General features: G+C 33.7%; 2 protein-coding genes across 4 annotated transcripts; one reads left to right on the top strand and one right to left on the bottom strand.

Moving 5' to 3' along the window:
* Positions 1-14: 14 nt before the first annotated feature.
* On the top strand, positions 15-4,951 carry LOC18613119 (putative methyltransferase PMT3). Of its 2 annotated transcripts, none has more exons than XM_088807626.1 (9): positions 15-288; positions 971-1,025; positions 1,147-1,458; positions 1,563-1,727; positions 1,836-2,018; positions 2,131-2,725; positions 3,421-3,533; positions 3,616-3,836; positions 4,354-4,951. In XM_088807626.1, exons 3-9 carry the CDS (start codon positions 1,213-1,215, stop codon positions 4,670-4,672), a joined length of 1,842 nt encoding a protein of 613 aa, XP_088663752.1. In that variant the 5' UTR covers positions 15-288; positions 971-1,025; positions 1,147-1,212; the 3' UTR covers positions 4,673-4,951. The 2 variants fall into 2 exon arrangements, with proteins under 2 accessions (XP_088663752.1, XP_007050260.3); XM_007050198.3 differs by lacking the exon at positions 15-288 and adding an exon at positions 542-707.
* Positions 4,952-6,612: 1,661 nt separating this feature from the next.
* On the bottom strand, positions 6,613-14,466 carry HAP6 (ribophorin II (RPN2) family protein). 2 transcript variants are annotated; one of them, XM_007050194.3, is made up of 20 exons: positions 14,348-14,466; positions 14,035-14,179; positions 13,580-13,772; positions 13,393-13,482; positions 13,099-13,161; positions 12,778-12,847; positions 12,524-12,588; positions 11,645-11,699; positions 11,294-11,421; positions 11,086-11,201; positions 10,030-10,099; positions 9,541-9,645; positions 9,325-9,414; positions 9,093-9,241; positions 8,789-8,900; positions 8,626-8,709; positions 8,218-8,298; positions 7,904-8,128; positions 7,092-7,214; positions 6,613-6,994 (listed from the first exon to the last, which is right to left on the bottom strand). In XM_007050194.3, exons 2-20 carry the CDS (start codon positions 14,175-14,177, stop codon positions 6,878-6,880), a joined length of 2,079 nt encoding a protein of 692 aa, XP_007050256.3. In that variant the 5' UTR covers positions 14,178-14,179; positions 14,348-14,466; the 3' UTR covers positions 6,613-6,877. The 2 variants fall into 2 exon arrangements, with proteins under 2 accessions (XP_007050256.3, XP_017969398.2); XM_018113909.2 differs by having other exon boundaries at positions 9,325-9,426; positions 14,348-14,411.
* Positions 14,467-15,666: the final 1,200 nt, after the last annotated feature.

The following is a 15,666-nucleotide window of genomic DNA, read 5'->3' as shown; positions in this document are numbered from 1 at the left end:
CGAAGAGATTTCTTCCAAATCTCTAACGAAAAGCCCAGAAAAAACCGCCGTCTACACCTGAATGCTGAAACCAACCAAACGACCACCTTCATTGTCGTTAAACTTAGTCTCTTTTTCTCCCGCTAACTAGACTGACAGCCTAAAAACGGAAACCAGAAACAGCTTTAACATTCTGGAAGATCTAACAAGAAACAAAAATTTTCCCTTTCTTGTCGTCCGTAAACGTTTCTTCACTGCTCCTCACGCGCTCTTTCCACTTTTAGCAAATTTTAATTTCTCTCTTTACAGGTATGTACATTCATTGATTCATTCAGCCGTTAATTATTAATTTTTTTCCGCTTTTTTGCCCATGTTGCCGACAGCATTTCTTTTTATATTTAATTATTATTTTTAAGGTGTAGAAATGTTGAAACTTTGAAAGACTGAACTGGCTCTATTCTATCCCTGTCAAAGCTTTTGATTTGGATGTCACAACGTAGTCGACAATGCAACTGTCGGTGCTTTACTAGTTGTTACTGTTATATTTGATTCCTTTCTTTTTCTTTATTTCCCTTTTTGCCCCCTAATTCTTTCTTCACTTGCGCTGTATTAATTCCAAATTTCAATGCTTTGATTTGTCTATTTACTGTAACTGCCCAACTGTTTGTTCTATTTGATCTGGGTTTGTCTTCTTTCATCTCTGCAGTATCTTTCTCTTCTGTTTTAAGGTAATAAAGAATCCTTTTTCATGCTACCGCTTTGTTATTATTTCACTGCCAATGCTTCTTTAATGTGTTCTGTTGGATTCAATGTCTGTAATATGATAATGGTTTAGTCCTCTAAATGGTCTTATTTCGTGCATTTTCAACCATTGATTCTTGGAATGAATGGTTTTGTATTTATTAATAGCCGAGGAGCTGAGGGTGGGTTGTGTGGGTCTTTTTTATATAATGGCCTTTGAAATTTTGGATGTATTTTGTTTTCCTGTCAGTATCCTGTGAATATGCGCGTTGGGGAAGATTCAAAAAAGACACTGCTAATTTGAGGTATTTTCTTTGAGTGAAATATTGACTTGGTTGTTTGGGTATTAAATGTACAGTTAGTCTTTTGAATCCAATAATTTGATTGGTAAAGATTCTGTCTTTATTTCCTCTCTGTATGTTGAAGTCAAAGTAGTAGGGAGATCCTTTTCCTCTTTCTTCCCGGTTTGATCGAAAAGGAAAAAAAAATAATATGACAAGGGGAAGAGCTGATGCGAATCCAAAGAAACGGCTAATCACTTGGATAGTAGTTTTGGTTGTCTGTTGTGGTTGCTTCTATGCATACACCCGAAACAACAGTTCATCTGCACTAGAGTATGGAAGTAAATCTTTGAGGAAATTTGGTTCTTCTTACTGGCATGGGGATGACGATACTGTTGATACTTCTGCTAAACTCGATGAAGATGGAGATGATGGTGTCATGCTGAGGAGTTTCCCTGTGAGTGAAATTTATATGAGCCAAATTCTTTACCATTTTGCACTTGTATTTTTTTATGGATTACCTGATATAAATTGTTTTTGCTGCTAATTGGTTTGTCGAAGGTTTGTGATGATCGACATTCCGAGCTTATTCCTTGCCTAGACAGGAATTTTATATACCAGACAAGATTGAAGCTGGATTTATCTGTGATGGAACACTACGAAAGACATTGCCCACAGCCCGAAAGACGCTACAATTGTTTGATTCCTCCTCCACCTGGATACAAGGTGAAGCCTTGCTCTAGTTTTCCATGTTAAATGGAATTATAAAAGTTCATAGGTTTCTGGTCGTGCAGATTTAGGCATTATAAAGTGTTTAGTTCTTGATGGTTTCAGATACCTATCAAGTGGCCCAAAAGCAGGGATGAGGTATGGAAAGCAAATATACCACATACCCACCTTGCAACGGAAAAATCTGACCAGAATTGGATGGTTGTCAAGGGTGACAAGATTTCATTTCCTGGAGGTGGAACTCACTTCCATTATGGGGCAGACAAGTATATTGCTTCGATGGCAAATGTAAGTGAATTGTCCTGTTCAGGAAGGAAAAAGGACAAAATACTGGTTATTTGAATATATGAAACTCAGTCTGATCATCAGCAGTAATCATATTCATGTTTTCAACTGGCAGATGCTGAACTTTCCAGACAACATTTTAAACAATGAGGGAAATATTCGAACTGTTTTTGATGTGGGTTGTGGAGTTGCTAGTTTTGGAGGATATCTTCTTTCGTCTGGTATCATTGCAATGTCTTTAGCACCAAATGATGTTCATCAAAACCAGATCCAGTTTGCCCTGGAGAGAGGAATTCCTGCATATCTCGGTGTTTTAGGGACAAAGAGACTTCCTTACCCAAGTAGATCTTTTGAACTTGCACATTGTTCACGTTGTAGGATTGATTGGCTTCAAAGGAATGGAATCCTTCTTCTTGAGCTAGACCGGGTACTCAGGCCAGGAGGTTATTTTGCCTATTCATCTCCTGAAGCATATGCCCAGGATGAAGAAGATTTGAGAATTTGGAGAGCGATGAGTGCCCTTGTGGAACGAATGTGTTGGAAGATAGCTGCTAAAAGGAATCAAACTGTTATTTGGGTCAAACCCCTGACAAATGACTGTTTCATGCAAAGAGAGCCTGGTACTCATCCTCCCATGTGCAAATCTGATGATGATCCAGATGCAGTTTGGGGTGTTCCAATGGAAGCTTGTATCACTCCTTACTCCAGTAGTGAGTACTTCTGCCCTTTGTCTTGTATATGTCATCTGATCGTCTGCTTTGCCTATCTATGAACTATTGCTACATAAATATTGTAGAGAATTTTGTGAAGTTCCTGCAAATTTAGACTGAAGTAAGTATCCAATTGATTCTTATCATCTGCAAGCTAGAATTAAACATGGACTACTGCTACATGTATGTGTTGAAGAGACTAACATAAAGCTCAAGGACTTTAGACTAAAATAACTTTTTCTACCAAATATGCAAACTAGAACTAAACATGTTGACACAGCACTCTTTTTTAGATAGAAATGACTTTTAACTTTGAAGCCATTGTTTTAGAACGAAAAGCATACTTCAGAGTATAGTTACTCTTATGCTCAATGAGATTCTCTACTTACCTAGTGCAATCTTCTGGTATCTTAATGTTATTGCTTTTTGCATATGTAAGTTCTAAAAACTATATGCAGAAAGGCAGAATTAAGCATGTGTTAATGATTGATTTTTATCTATTCTTTTATAATTTATGACAATTAGAGAAGTAAACCTCTATTATCAATATTAAATAAGGAGGTGAATTTCCCATAAAATTTTTATTTCTCAAAAGAAACATTGCTCTGCACCTTGCTTTCCTGTTGCATTATAAGCTGTTTCCATGCTAGAAGAGATTAATACTGGAAGTTGACATGCTGTTTCGATCCAATCAGAAATTCAGAAAGCAAGAGGGAGTGGGTTGGCTCCTTGGCCTGCTCGTTTGACTACTCCACCTCCCCGTCTTGCTGATTTGGGCTACTCTGATGAAATGTTTGTAAAGGACACGGTAATCTGTTTCAAAACTTCTACCTATTTATGTGTGCATGCATTAAAGAAGCTGGTTTATGACAGTGGTTGATGTGTTGCAGGATCTTTGGCAGCGAAGAGTTGAAAACTATTGGAATCTTTTGGGTCCACATATTGAGTCTGATACAGTGAGAAATTTAATGGACGTGAAGGCAAACATGGGTTCATTTGCAGCTGCTCTGAATGACAAAGATGTTTGGGTGATGAATGTGGTGCCAGAAGATGGACCTAACACTCTGAAGATAATATATGACAGAGGCCTGATAGGAACCGTGCATAACTGGTATGTTCAGAATTTTAATTAGACAATTAATTTGACTTTGTTAGTTTAATATGCAATGGCTTCTTTTAGCATAGTCCTGCTTCGAGGGGGGCAAGGAAGATTGTGGTGAGGATTTCAAAATAGACATGCTAATACTTAGTTTAGCTTCAGAAAGGTTAATAGTTAGTTTTCTCGGAGACTAAAGAGTGCAGTAGGCAGGGTCTAGACTCCATAGGTTCCAAGAGACCAAACAGTTTCAGCTCCCAGATCGAAGAAGTTATTAACAGCTAATATGAAACTGAGTAATCGACTGCTGCAATCAATTATCAGAAATGTTCTAAAGCCCTTTTATGTATTCTTTACCTAAGCGTAAGCAGTTTTTGCTTTACCCTGAATGAAATAAGGGGAAACCCCTGAGGTGCAAGATTTCACCCCCCACCCTCCCCCAATTTTCAGTTCCATTTTCATATATTTCATTTTTGGTCTTGCTTGAAGTATCCTATTTGTTGCTAAAATTCGTGTGCCCGGCAACTAACAGGTGTGAAAGCTTCTCAACTTATCCAAGAACTTATGATCTCCTTCATGCTTGGACTGTCTTCTCTGATATTGAAAAGAAAGACTGTAGCATTGTGGATTTATTAATAGAAATGGACCGCATCTTGAGGCCTAAGGGTTTCATCATTGTTAATGATAAGCGACCAACAGTGGAGTTGATAAAGAAATATTTAGGAGCATTACACTGGGAATCAGTGGCAACAGCAGACTCTCAGCTGGACTCAGAGCAAGATGAGGACGTAGTGCTCATATTTCAAAAGAAAATGTGGCTTACAAGTGAAAGCCTTAAGGATTCGGAGTAAGAGAGCAAAGTTCCAATTCAAGAAATGCCTTTGACTTCATAAGGTCCCATCATTGGAGGGTGGGCACAAACAATGCCCATTTCTGCAATTTTTGTAGCCTTGTCTTCTTTTATATCTCTTCCATCTTCAGTGTAGAACATAGAAGACAGCTTATCCAGAATATTGGTCCTATTCCTCTCTTTTTTTAACCCATTTATATTGGATAAATTTATAGATTGTGTAAGATAATTATTCTTTCGTCAATTAATTTCCTTGAATAATAAATGTAAGATTACGCACTGTTGAAGAGTTCCCTTATTCAATTGCGTGGGAAAGGAGATCTACTCTCCATGTTTATTTACATAATTCTCGAAATTGATTTAGTATAGTAAAATTTTGATAAATTAATAATCTCAATTAAATAATATTTTTGATCTCTTGATTTGGAATGAATGTGATAAATTAATAATTCGTTAAATTTATAAGATAATATATTTTGAAAAAAAAAAAATCTAAGTTTCACTTGATATATAAATTAATAATTTCCTTTTATGACTTAATTAGGAGGATTTTATAATATATGATTTTAATGTTACTTGTTTCTTCTTGAAGCTGAAATCTCGTTAAACCTCATCTTTAACTTTTTTAATACATTAAGAAGTTTTGGTATACTATTCTTATATTGTAAGAGAAAATTGATATTGATTGATAAATAATTAACCTCCTTATCGTATTTAATATTATTGCTTGGCTCACTTGTAAGTTAAACTTTTTTGACACTTTCTGTTGCAATTACTTTTGAATGCAATTTGGATTTTTTATGTTAAATTCACATAATACTTTTCGTATTTTATCTGTCATTATTGATGTCTTTATATCTTTAAAATGAGAAACCAATATGTTTAGTTTTACCATTTGTAATATTATATGTTCTTTATATATATATATATATATATATATATTTTAATAATATATATTTTTACGTGACTCAATGTTCATGAAATATGTTAATTAAGTATAAATCAAATGTAATTTTAGTTTGTTATAAAAATAGATAGATTCATGACTTCTATTTAAACAGACTAATTCATTCATAAATTTGTTTTGGTTAAACAAATGTTAATTCATAATTCGATAATTAGGTAATATTTGTATAATCACAATACACAATATATGCATTAAGTTCAATATTTTGAAAAACAAAATATCTTGATAAATTAATTTTTTACTAATTAAAGTATAAATTAATAAACTATTAATTTATCGATTAAATAATATCTAGGTTAATTAATAAATTTTCAAAGTCCTAAGAATATTAATTTATAAAGATTTTACTATACTTCATTTCATCATTGAAAATTTGATTACAGAATCTTTTCAAACTATTTATTTTTTAAATATGGATGTATATTTATTATTTTTTAATATTTTAACTAAAACTTGTTATCCAAATTTTCTAAATAAATATCTGATTCAATTTTCATATTACCGTCTGAACTTGCACTCAGATACCTTAACACTATGTACTAAATATCTAAATAAAATAAATTTAAAATTAATTTTTACATATATTATGAATAAAAATTAAATTAATAAATTAAAATTAATTTACAAAAATTAAAATTAAAGCTTAAATTCATATGTACAATAATTAATTAACTTTAATAAGTATTACTTTAAATTTATAAATAAAAAATAATATATATTAAAACTTAAAATTTAATATTAAAAATCACTATGTACAATATAAATTGAGAAAAAAAATTTAAACCCGTACCAGGTAATAATTTTATTAACTAAATTAAATTACAAAATATTCTAATTTCTTTTAATCAAATCTAATAATGCGAAATATTCAATTATAAGATACCATTTGACATTCCTATTTGATATATATATATATATATATATAGCCATTTGAATTACTTGTTTGGCAGAATCGAAGGCTCTAACAAAAATGATATCGAGCAAGTAATAAATCTTAAAGGGTTAGAAACGTACATTGACTCCAGTCCAGTGGCAGGCATCCCAAAGAAGCCACGAATGTCTCAAGTCAACTCAGCATTTTAAATTAGAAATATTTTTGCTACCAAATATGGCATCGACACGCAAGTAGCATTGTATTTTCTTTTCTGTAACACTAATTACTAAGATTCGAAGCAGAAAATATGAGCCTACAAAATTGAGCTAAAATGTAGGAGACAAATCTTTTCGTTTGTTCTTCAATCAGGCAGATTTCACCTTGGCTGATGCTGCAGCCAGGTGGGAAAGGATTCTATGTCCAACCAACACAAGGAAAACTCCCAAGAAACCAAGTAGTTTCAGTGTTTGGAATAGATCCAACTGCACCAACAACATCAAATACAAAAGTTAATGAATGAGACACAACATAATCAATTTTGGCAATTGACTTTGCTAACCACTACATAATAATACTAACCTTCAACCAGAAAAGCACATACAGCAACAGAACTGCTCCAATTCCAACATGGAAGAGAATGGCAAATGTGGCAGGTATGGCTTTGCTGGGAAAGTTCTTCAGGTTCACCCCTAAACGTAATACCTGTCAAACCAAATTCACCCTGTCACTATCAACAAGTCCAAAATAGAATGACCACGCTCTACTAAACTAAATACTACTAAGATATGCACGGATGCAATAACTAGCCAGAAACAGTTTAAAATCATGCCTCCAAAATTGCAACCCCCCATATCTTAACAGCAACACTGCCAATTGAAATGCCAGACTTCTACTGAGATCATTTAACAAGCTCCAAGAATGCTATTAAAACACAAAGCTTTTTCTTTTCCAGGCCCGAGACCAATGAGCTCAATAGCTCCAAAACCTCATGTTAAAAGACTTTCCTGTTTTCCAGTCTAATAAGTCCTTGTTTCTAATCTATGAAACACCCAATGACCCCCCAAGAAAAATACTAAGAAGCAACGGCAGGACAGTGGCATGCAACATGCTACAGACACACAGAAATGTGAGGAGTTGTGAAAATAAGTCCACGAGCCAGGTCCACAAGAAATGTTGATTCAACCTAAGATTTAAAATTTTCAAACAAATTTATAAGTTCACATGTAGAGTCAGGAAGACCCCAGCCTGAGTTTTGGACCAGAACTCAAGAAAAAGTCAAACAATTCAACAAACAAGCATAAAAGATTTAAAACATAAATAAATTAGAAATTCAGATATCAGTAACATTCTGGTTGAATGAAAATATAAAAAGCAACACATGCAGGACTCACCCCAACTAAGAATCCAAGTAATGGCAAGATAGTAAGACCCAGGAAAGCAAGAGAAAGCTCCTTAGGTGGATGCTTTTCAGGAGCCCTGAAGATATGTGTTATCTCTGCTTTGGGCCCATATCTTGAGTAAGGATCAACAGGTTGTGGAGGAGGGCGGGGTGCCTTCTCTGGTGGTTCTGGTAGATCTAACTCGATATGTCCAATAGCTCGTAACAAAGAGTTCTCCTGAAGAAAGCAAAAGATATATATTTATTTCAACATATTTGTGGACTCATACAAATTGAAAATTTTCTAAGAGTAAAAGCAACACTTACCATAACAGCATCACCAACTGCGAGCTCGATGTCATATCTACCTGAGAGATAGAAGAACTTCTCAACCAGCCCAAGAAAATTCTGCAAGACAAGCCATATAGGATTAATAATAAAAAAATGATTTTATAATCCACATAAAACTGAATATTTTTCATCTGATAGTAGTCTCAAATCTTAGAATAGTGCAGTATAAGTTGAGCCAGCTGAAGAAAATTTTAATTTGGGAACAGCTCTTAATAATAGAATAAAACTATAGACGTCTTCTCGTTTCCCAATGAAAAGACCAATTAGTCATTATCATTTGCCATAGGAAATAAGAGAAATCTCAAACAATACTTTGATAATAAGATTTTAAACTGACATACAACCCAAAAAGATACTCAACCTATGAACAAAAAGATACTTAACTAGAAGAATCTCAAACTGCTTTCCAGAGTTTCCAACCACAAAGATGTGCTCAATCTTGCTCTCATGCCTCAACTTGAGCAATGCCTACAAGCCAGCAAACTTAGCAACAAACTGCTGCAAAGAATACAATTCATTCAAAATGAAGACATGTAGATGTACAAACCTGATGTGGCTTAAAAGCACGTCCACGAGGAGTTGTCAACTGAAAGGATATACGCAGCTTCTGGAGGTGGTTTGCTGATAATGATACAACATTTTGTCCAGCTAAATCTAGCCTATATATATAGGATATAAGACCATGAATAAAACTACAGGTCATTGAAAAAAACATAATCAAACACACTAGTCACTAACTTGTGAAAGTGTCGTGAGGACATTATATAGGTATCCAACACAGTCATCAACTATATCAATTATAGGAATTATAGAAACCAACAAAATATAAGTGAAAGAAAAGGTAGACATACTTTTTCTGTGTTTCTATGCTCCCAAGATCACCATCAAGTACTGTAATTTCTGCATTTTCAATTTTGATAAGTCCTGTGACAAATATTGGTACTTTTGTTTGGTTCCCCGTAACATAGACCTTTTCATGCTCCGATTCATGAAGCACAATCTACAAAGATTCAAAGTTCATATGTCAAGGAAAGCCAGATCAACATAAAGCTTCAATCTAAGAATAAATTACAACAACAATACCTCAAAAACAAATGTGTAACTTCCAACATCAATGCTCTTCGGCAAGCTGCTCAAGATATGTACCCCAGTTTCAGCGTCAAACTTAAGTTCCTGCATTTCATACTTTTTGTAAACAGTGAATCATATTAAACAGAATAAAAAAAATGCAAAAATAACACTTGTAGGCAGCAGAAATTACATCTAACAAAATGAACACTACTTGAGGGAACAACAGACCTGGCTTTCAACTAGAGATGCATCCTTTGAACCAGAACTAAAAGCTCCAACAAGCTTCACTGTTAGAGGTGGTGCATTTGAACCAAGCACAGTGTTAACTCTAACCTGTTAACATTCAAAGAGAAGAAGTAAAAGTCAGTAATAACAAAACCCTCTAAACCAGATTAAGTGATTCCAAATCTGGTATAAATCAAGGAGGCTTAAGTATGTGAATGGATATGAATAAAGGGTGGAAAGCAAGTCAATGGACCACTTATATGCATCATGAATTTGATGCAGTTGAATGAGACTTACAAGAAGATTCCTTTTTTGATTAAAAGACCAGAACAGGGATCAGCATACACTACCTCAAATGACAAAGTATCTTCATGAAGCAAAATGGAAATGCCACTAACATTAATACCATCAATCTGGGTGGTAGGTTTTGGGCACTTTAGAGGAATTTAAGTCACTACTTATTCATGTGAAAGATTTTAACTTGGGACAAACCTTGAGTGAGTCTTTTTTAGTCAAAGAAAGCTCTGTAGATGGAAGTGATAGTATCAGTGGGATGGAAACCCTGCATGGCAAATGAAATTTAAGATCTATTAAGTTCCAGAGTTTCATTATACAAAACCAAAAAAAAGGGAGACATTGGTACACTCAAATTATTACTCATCTCTCTGAATATCATAAGATGAAATGCAATCTCTCTGAGCCTCAAAAGACATAGAAAGTGAGAAAACATGTTGAGAAACACTAAGGGTGCATTTGGATGAGGGAATTTCTTTTGTAGAGAGAATTTAAAAATTCTGAAATAAAATTACCTTGTTTTGCAAAATAAATATAAGAATTGTCAAAATTCTTGGAATTTAAATGAGGAATTTATTAATGGGTCAAATTCTACCATAAGAGGTGGAATTTGTGAAATTCCTTGGTCTTTTAATTAGATATCAACATTTATTATGTTCCCTTTTTTCTCAACTTTTACTTCCTCTAACTCTAACTACAAAAACTCATTTTAAAATATAGTTCTTGATTTTTCCCATATTTATTAGTAATACTTATACATTTTTAAAAAATCTAATGGCACCCATATTGCATATTTTTCTCAACATTTTTCTTCATTCTATCCCTAACATAATTGTTTTCTTCTACAATTATGTTTTCCAATACTAAAAATTTCTTTTTAAAAAGTACTTATCCAAACAATGCAAGAACAAATGCCATTCTTTTGAATTGAGGCATTCAAAATGCCTTCATTTCAAAATTCTTCAAACTTTCAATATTCCTCGCACAAACACACTCTAAGCTCAATTCCAGCACATACACAATAAACCTAAAACTTCTGCAAACTAGAGCTATACAAATAGGCATGTTCATAATTTCTTGCTTTCTTTCCAGGCACAACCAGAAACTGTATTATTCAAGAGTGACAAAAACTCAACCAAGGTTAAGATATCACTATCATTAAAAAGCTATTGAAATAATCCCATGAGCTAATATCATCATCAAATCATATGAAATAAATGCAATGTATTAAAACTGCCAAAAGAAAAACCTTGCCTGTTGCTTTCCAAACAAGCTAAGGAGTCTATTTGGTTGAAGAAATCTTTGGCATCACCAGGAACTCCAATACCAAGGAAGAATTTTGCCAATCCGAGTATTTTGTCCCCTGGAAGCTGTAGACATAAACCAGAAGAATAAGTACACATTTCAAAAACATAAGATAAGTGGACTAAAAATGCATGATGAGTGAGCTCTCTGTACAGACATTGACACTTCCAGCAGTCACAGCCGCAAATGCTGTTAGCCCTCTAACAACAGATGAGGTGGTTGACAAAGGACCTTGATGTTCATGTCCATCAACAAGTTTATCATCAAAGTAAAGGGCCCCATCATCTGAAATAAGAGATAACTTGATTAACACAGAATGATATTAGAATAAAAACAAATATCAAACTAAATAAGATTTAAAAATAGCAAACAATTCTCTCTTTTTTTTTTTTTTTAATTGAGAGATGATGAATGGAATTATTAGGAGCAAAAAGATTTTGAAAAAAAAAATCAAACAAAAAAAATAGAACATAGAAAGAACCTGGGAAAAAGGAGAAAATATACATACCATATTTCTCAATACTGTCAAAAAGCTTGCTTATATCATTCTTTAGAGTAATGATCTGCCAACAGTATGCAAACATATATTATGGCATGCCCAGATTAACAATAGAAATGATTGACAAACACAGATAAGAAGGAACAAAAATAAGCGTTAAAATGAAAGCATAACCTTTTTACTAAAGCAGAGATAATTGGATGTCAATAGACACCAAGATATGATTAAATGAAACAATAAACTGAAAACATTTAAAAATATTCATAGAAATGTTGATGATTATGAGCTCATTTGATGAGTCTTGCATTGTTTATAGACCTAAACCATCCCTCTGCGACTTAATATGTTTTAAGAAGTTTAATCAGACTGCCTAGAGTTTTAATATAGCCCTCATCACTACAGAAAGTGGTAGTTCTATGCTTACAAGAAGGATAATCCAATTTTCCTTCTAAGAGTTGTAATATAGCCCTCATCACCACATAAGGGATAATCAATAATCCACTTTTCTCAACATAATAATTTAATAATTAAATAGACACACATAAGAATTGGAGATCTAGTAACATATACTAATCCTTACTTATATTGCTTTTAAAAAACAATAATTTAAGATCCATCCAAGTCTATGAGCTAGATATCCCACATGATATGACTAGCAAATAAAGTAAACCATTTGTAAAAAGACATAGGGCAAGAAAATAATCAATCCAAATTTGAAACAGCAAAATATATACAGATAAAAAAACTGCATATGCCTACAAAAAAGGGGGGCAAAATGAAGATTAATGGGAGAACATGTTAGCATCTATTTAGAGCTAATTAATGTATCAGACTCATGAACTGATCAAAACTTTGACCAGATCAAAGCAAGCAACATTGACTACTTACCAAAGATTGGTCCATTTCTGAAGATGCTAAAGAAACAATTCCAGCAAGTGTTTCAAGTGCTATTCCTGCAAATATATTACAAAGCCTAAGTGGATTAGTATCACACAGTTTGATTAAACTTAATAAATGGGAGAAGAAGATAAGCAACATTAATCAAAGAGGTAACATCATGATAGAAACAAAAAAGCTATATGGTCAGCTTTACTGGACATCTTCTTTGAAAAACAAGTTGTAGAATCCAGATAAATCATTACCAGCGGCAAAGGCACTAGACTCAGGATTATTTGAACTATAACGCCACCTGCCATCACTCTGGCTGAAAGCCTGGCAACAATTTATAACATAAAATCAACCATTCATGACCAATATACGTTGCAACACAAATCAAGCCATAATATTGGCTGACGTGAAAAGGAAAATATAAATATAACAATGGAGGTTTGAGTCAGTTCAAGTAGTGAGCCTCCTCCACAAACCCAAATCTCACCACATGAACAACAAATCCCACCAAAATGTTAGGCCCAGCACCATATCTAAGTCTGACCATAAAAATAAAGCTAGTTATAGCAACAAACCTTGACTGAGCGGAAAACACCCTCAGCATCAGTAAGATAAACATCAGCTTTAGAAGTCTGATCCTGCATTGACAAACAATGCATTAGAAAGTAGGGCAAAAAATGAGAAACAACTTAAAGGTATAGACCCTGTAGAACAGAAGCTAGGTTAATAAGGCCCCTTGATCAACATAACAAAACTGAAGCAAATTTAGGGCATACACAAATCATATACAAAACTCAAAAAATTTCTTAAGCTACATGCATAAAAATGAAGTACATCATAATTGTTAGTATCCCGCATGCATTCATTACCTTGATGAGTACCAAACCTCCTATCGAATAATAGAAGTCCAGCAACGAACTTGCACCATTGACAGCAGTATTAAGTCTTGTAATAATACCCTTTTGCAAAGTAAAAAAAAAAAACTAAATTTGAGAAGGGTTAAACAAAGTTAAATGATGTTGAACCATATGTCAACACACAAAATTCAAATAATACCTCAGAAGTTTTCTCGTTTATCTTGCATTTCACTATGCTATTTGCTTTTAGAGCATAGAAAAGATCCTTTGGGGTTGAAGTCAATAAGCCTAGGGTTTCCGAAATGGAGCGGCAAGCTGTGGCAGTCACGTCAGGCTTCTTTCCAATTCCGAGAACCTCAAATGTTCTTAGCGCCTCGTATGTCTCTTCTAAGCTGGTAATCAATTGCATCGAATAAGATAGGCATTGTAAAACCTCATTCTCAAAGATCTCTTTTCTACTTCCAATTCAAACAAAAAAAAATACTAAAATCTTAAATTTCACATCACTAAAATTATTAAGAGAGAGTTTAAATGTAACTGAATTTGACCTTCAACGGTATCTTTCCATTTTCTCCTAATTTCTTTTCTGAACAAACAAACACCAAAAAAAAAAAAAAGAACGGTGTGCTCAAAAAGATTAGGGTTTAAGAAAACCTTTTGAAGGATCCATGGGTTGGAGTGAAGAGCTCAAGAGCGGCAGATCGATGAGAATCCGAGATCGGTTGAAAAAGAGAAGCGGCTCCGCAGATCAATACGAAGAGAAAGAGAGCCAGAAATCCAGCTAGACTTCTGGCCATTCCTGCAATTAAGATCCAAGACACACACCCTCAGTCAGTCAACCGCCTAAAATCTGACGTTTATTTTGCAAAGAAAATTTTTTATAGGATTCAAAAACCAAGAGGAAACTGGTGATAATTTGGGAAACCCGGGTTTAAGAAATATTTAGATCGAGAAAGGGTAAACGTACGTGAAATGTGGGAGAAATTCGTCTTCGTTTGTGTTGTGTTTCTTTTTTCGGTGAAGTCTTCGCAGAAGTGACGGACTACTAGCAATGGAGTGAGTAGTAGTAGGAGAAAATAATGTAAATTACCCTATTTGTCCAAGTTGAAGGTGAATTTACCCAGTTTGTCCCACGTACATTTCGCACCAAGATGGTATGGGCTGGGCCCAACTGGAGAAGCCTCAATTTTTGTAAAAAGTATTTTATATCTAACTAGCTGGTGACGGACGCTAGGCCGTACGAGTCCTTACTTGTCAATAATATTTACAGATTATTTTAAGTAATTAAATAATTTTATAATAAAGTGAAAGCACCAAACCATGGTACAGCAAAAGCTATCATTGCAACTGTGCCTGTCAACAAAACACGAAGGCCCTTAATGGAAATTAAGGCCATGATCCCATGCTTTGCTTTTGTACATAAATGTATACACAAAATAACAAAAAATAACGTGATAGTTTTTCATGTATAACAGTGCTTGTTAACAAAAATAGAAAGCATTTTAGGGCATAGGTCTCTTTGTAGTTCCAAATGCTGTCAACATCAAATGACTGGTGAAGATTCTTCCCTGATTTTGTTTTTGGGTGTGTGAATAACTTTGGAGGTAACTTTGTAAAGAAAAAAAAAAAGAAGTAAGAAATTTGATTGTTAATTACTATATAAGGTAAGGAGTGTTTCAATCAATGCCGATTTGAGAAAAACTCACTTAAAAATGTTAGGAGTTGAGAGAGTTTGAAGAAAGGTGAGTCGCGGGATGAGAGAAAATGAGTCGTCAAAGGCTTAAAACCCCATAATTTATCAATATATGTGCTCGTGTATCAATACATATGATAACTCTATTATATAGAGTTATTTTGATAATTTTGAGAAGCTTAAATATCTAGATCTTTGAAATTTTAAGTTCGAATTATAGTATTTTAAATGTTTTTCTAGTTTAAGTTTAATTAGATATTGAGTAGTTAATTTAAGTTTTTTTAGTTAAATTTTATATTATTTTGTTTAAATTACTTTAAGAGTAGTTATTGTTGGTTTCTCTTATTGCTTTTGTAGAAAATTTAATGAAAAAAGCTCATTTGATGAAAATTCGTGCAAGTATGGTGATGGCTTCATTTGTATATATTTTGGTATTTTGACCATATCTCTCTTTACAAAACTCCAAATGAACTTAAACCACTAGAATATTAAGAGGAGGGGCTACAAGATTTATGTTTACCACTTCACCCAATTCTGATTGGATCATGGTCAAAATATTTGTCTAAGTCGGAGTGCTGCAGTAGTATGTACGG

This window comes from Theobroma cacao, chromosome 1 (genome assembly GCF_053813885.1).
Source record: "Theobroma cacao isolate CCN51 chromosome 1, ASM5381388v1, whole genome shotgun sequence".
Taxonomy (NCBI): Eukaryota; Viridiplantae; Streptophyta; class Magnoliopsida; order Malvales; family Malvaceae; genus Theobroma; species Theobroma cacao.
Note: the sequence above shows the minus strand (reverse complement) of the source record. Positions and strands in the feature narration are given on the sequence as shown.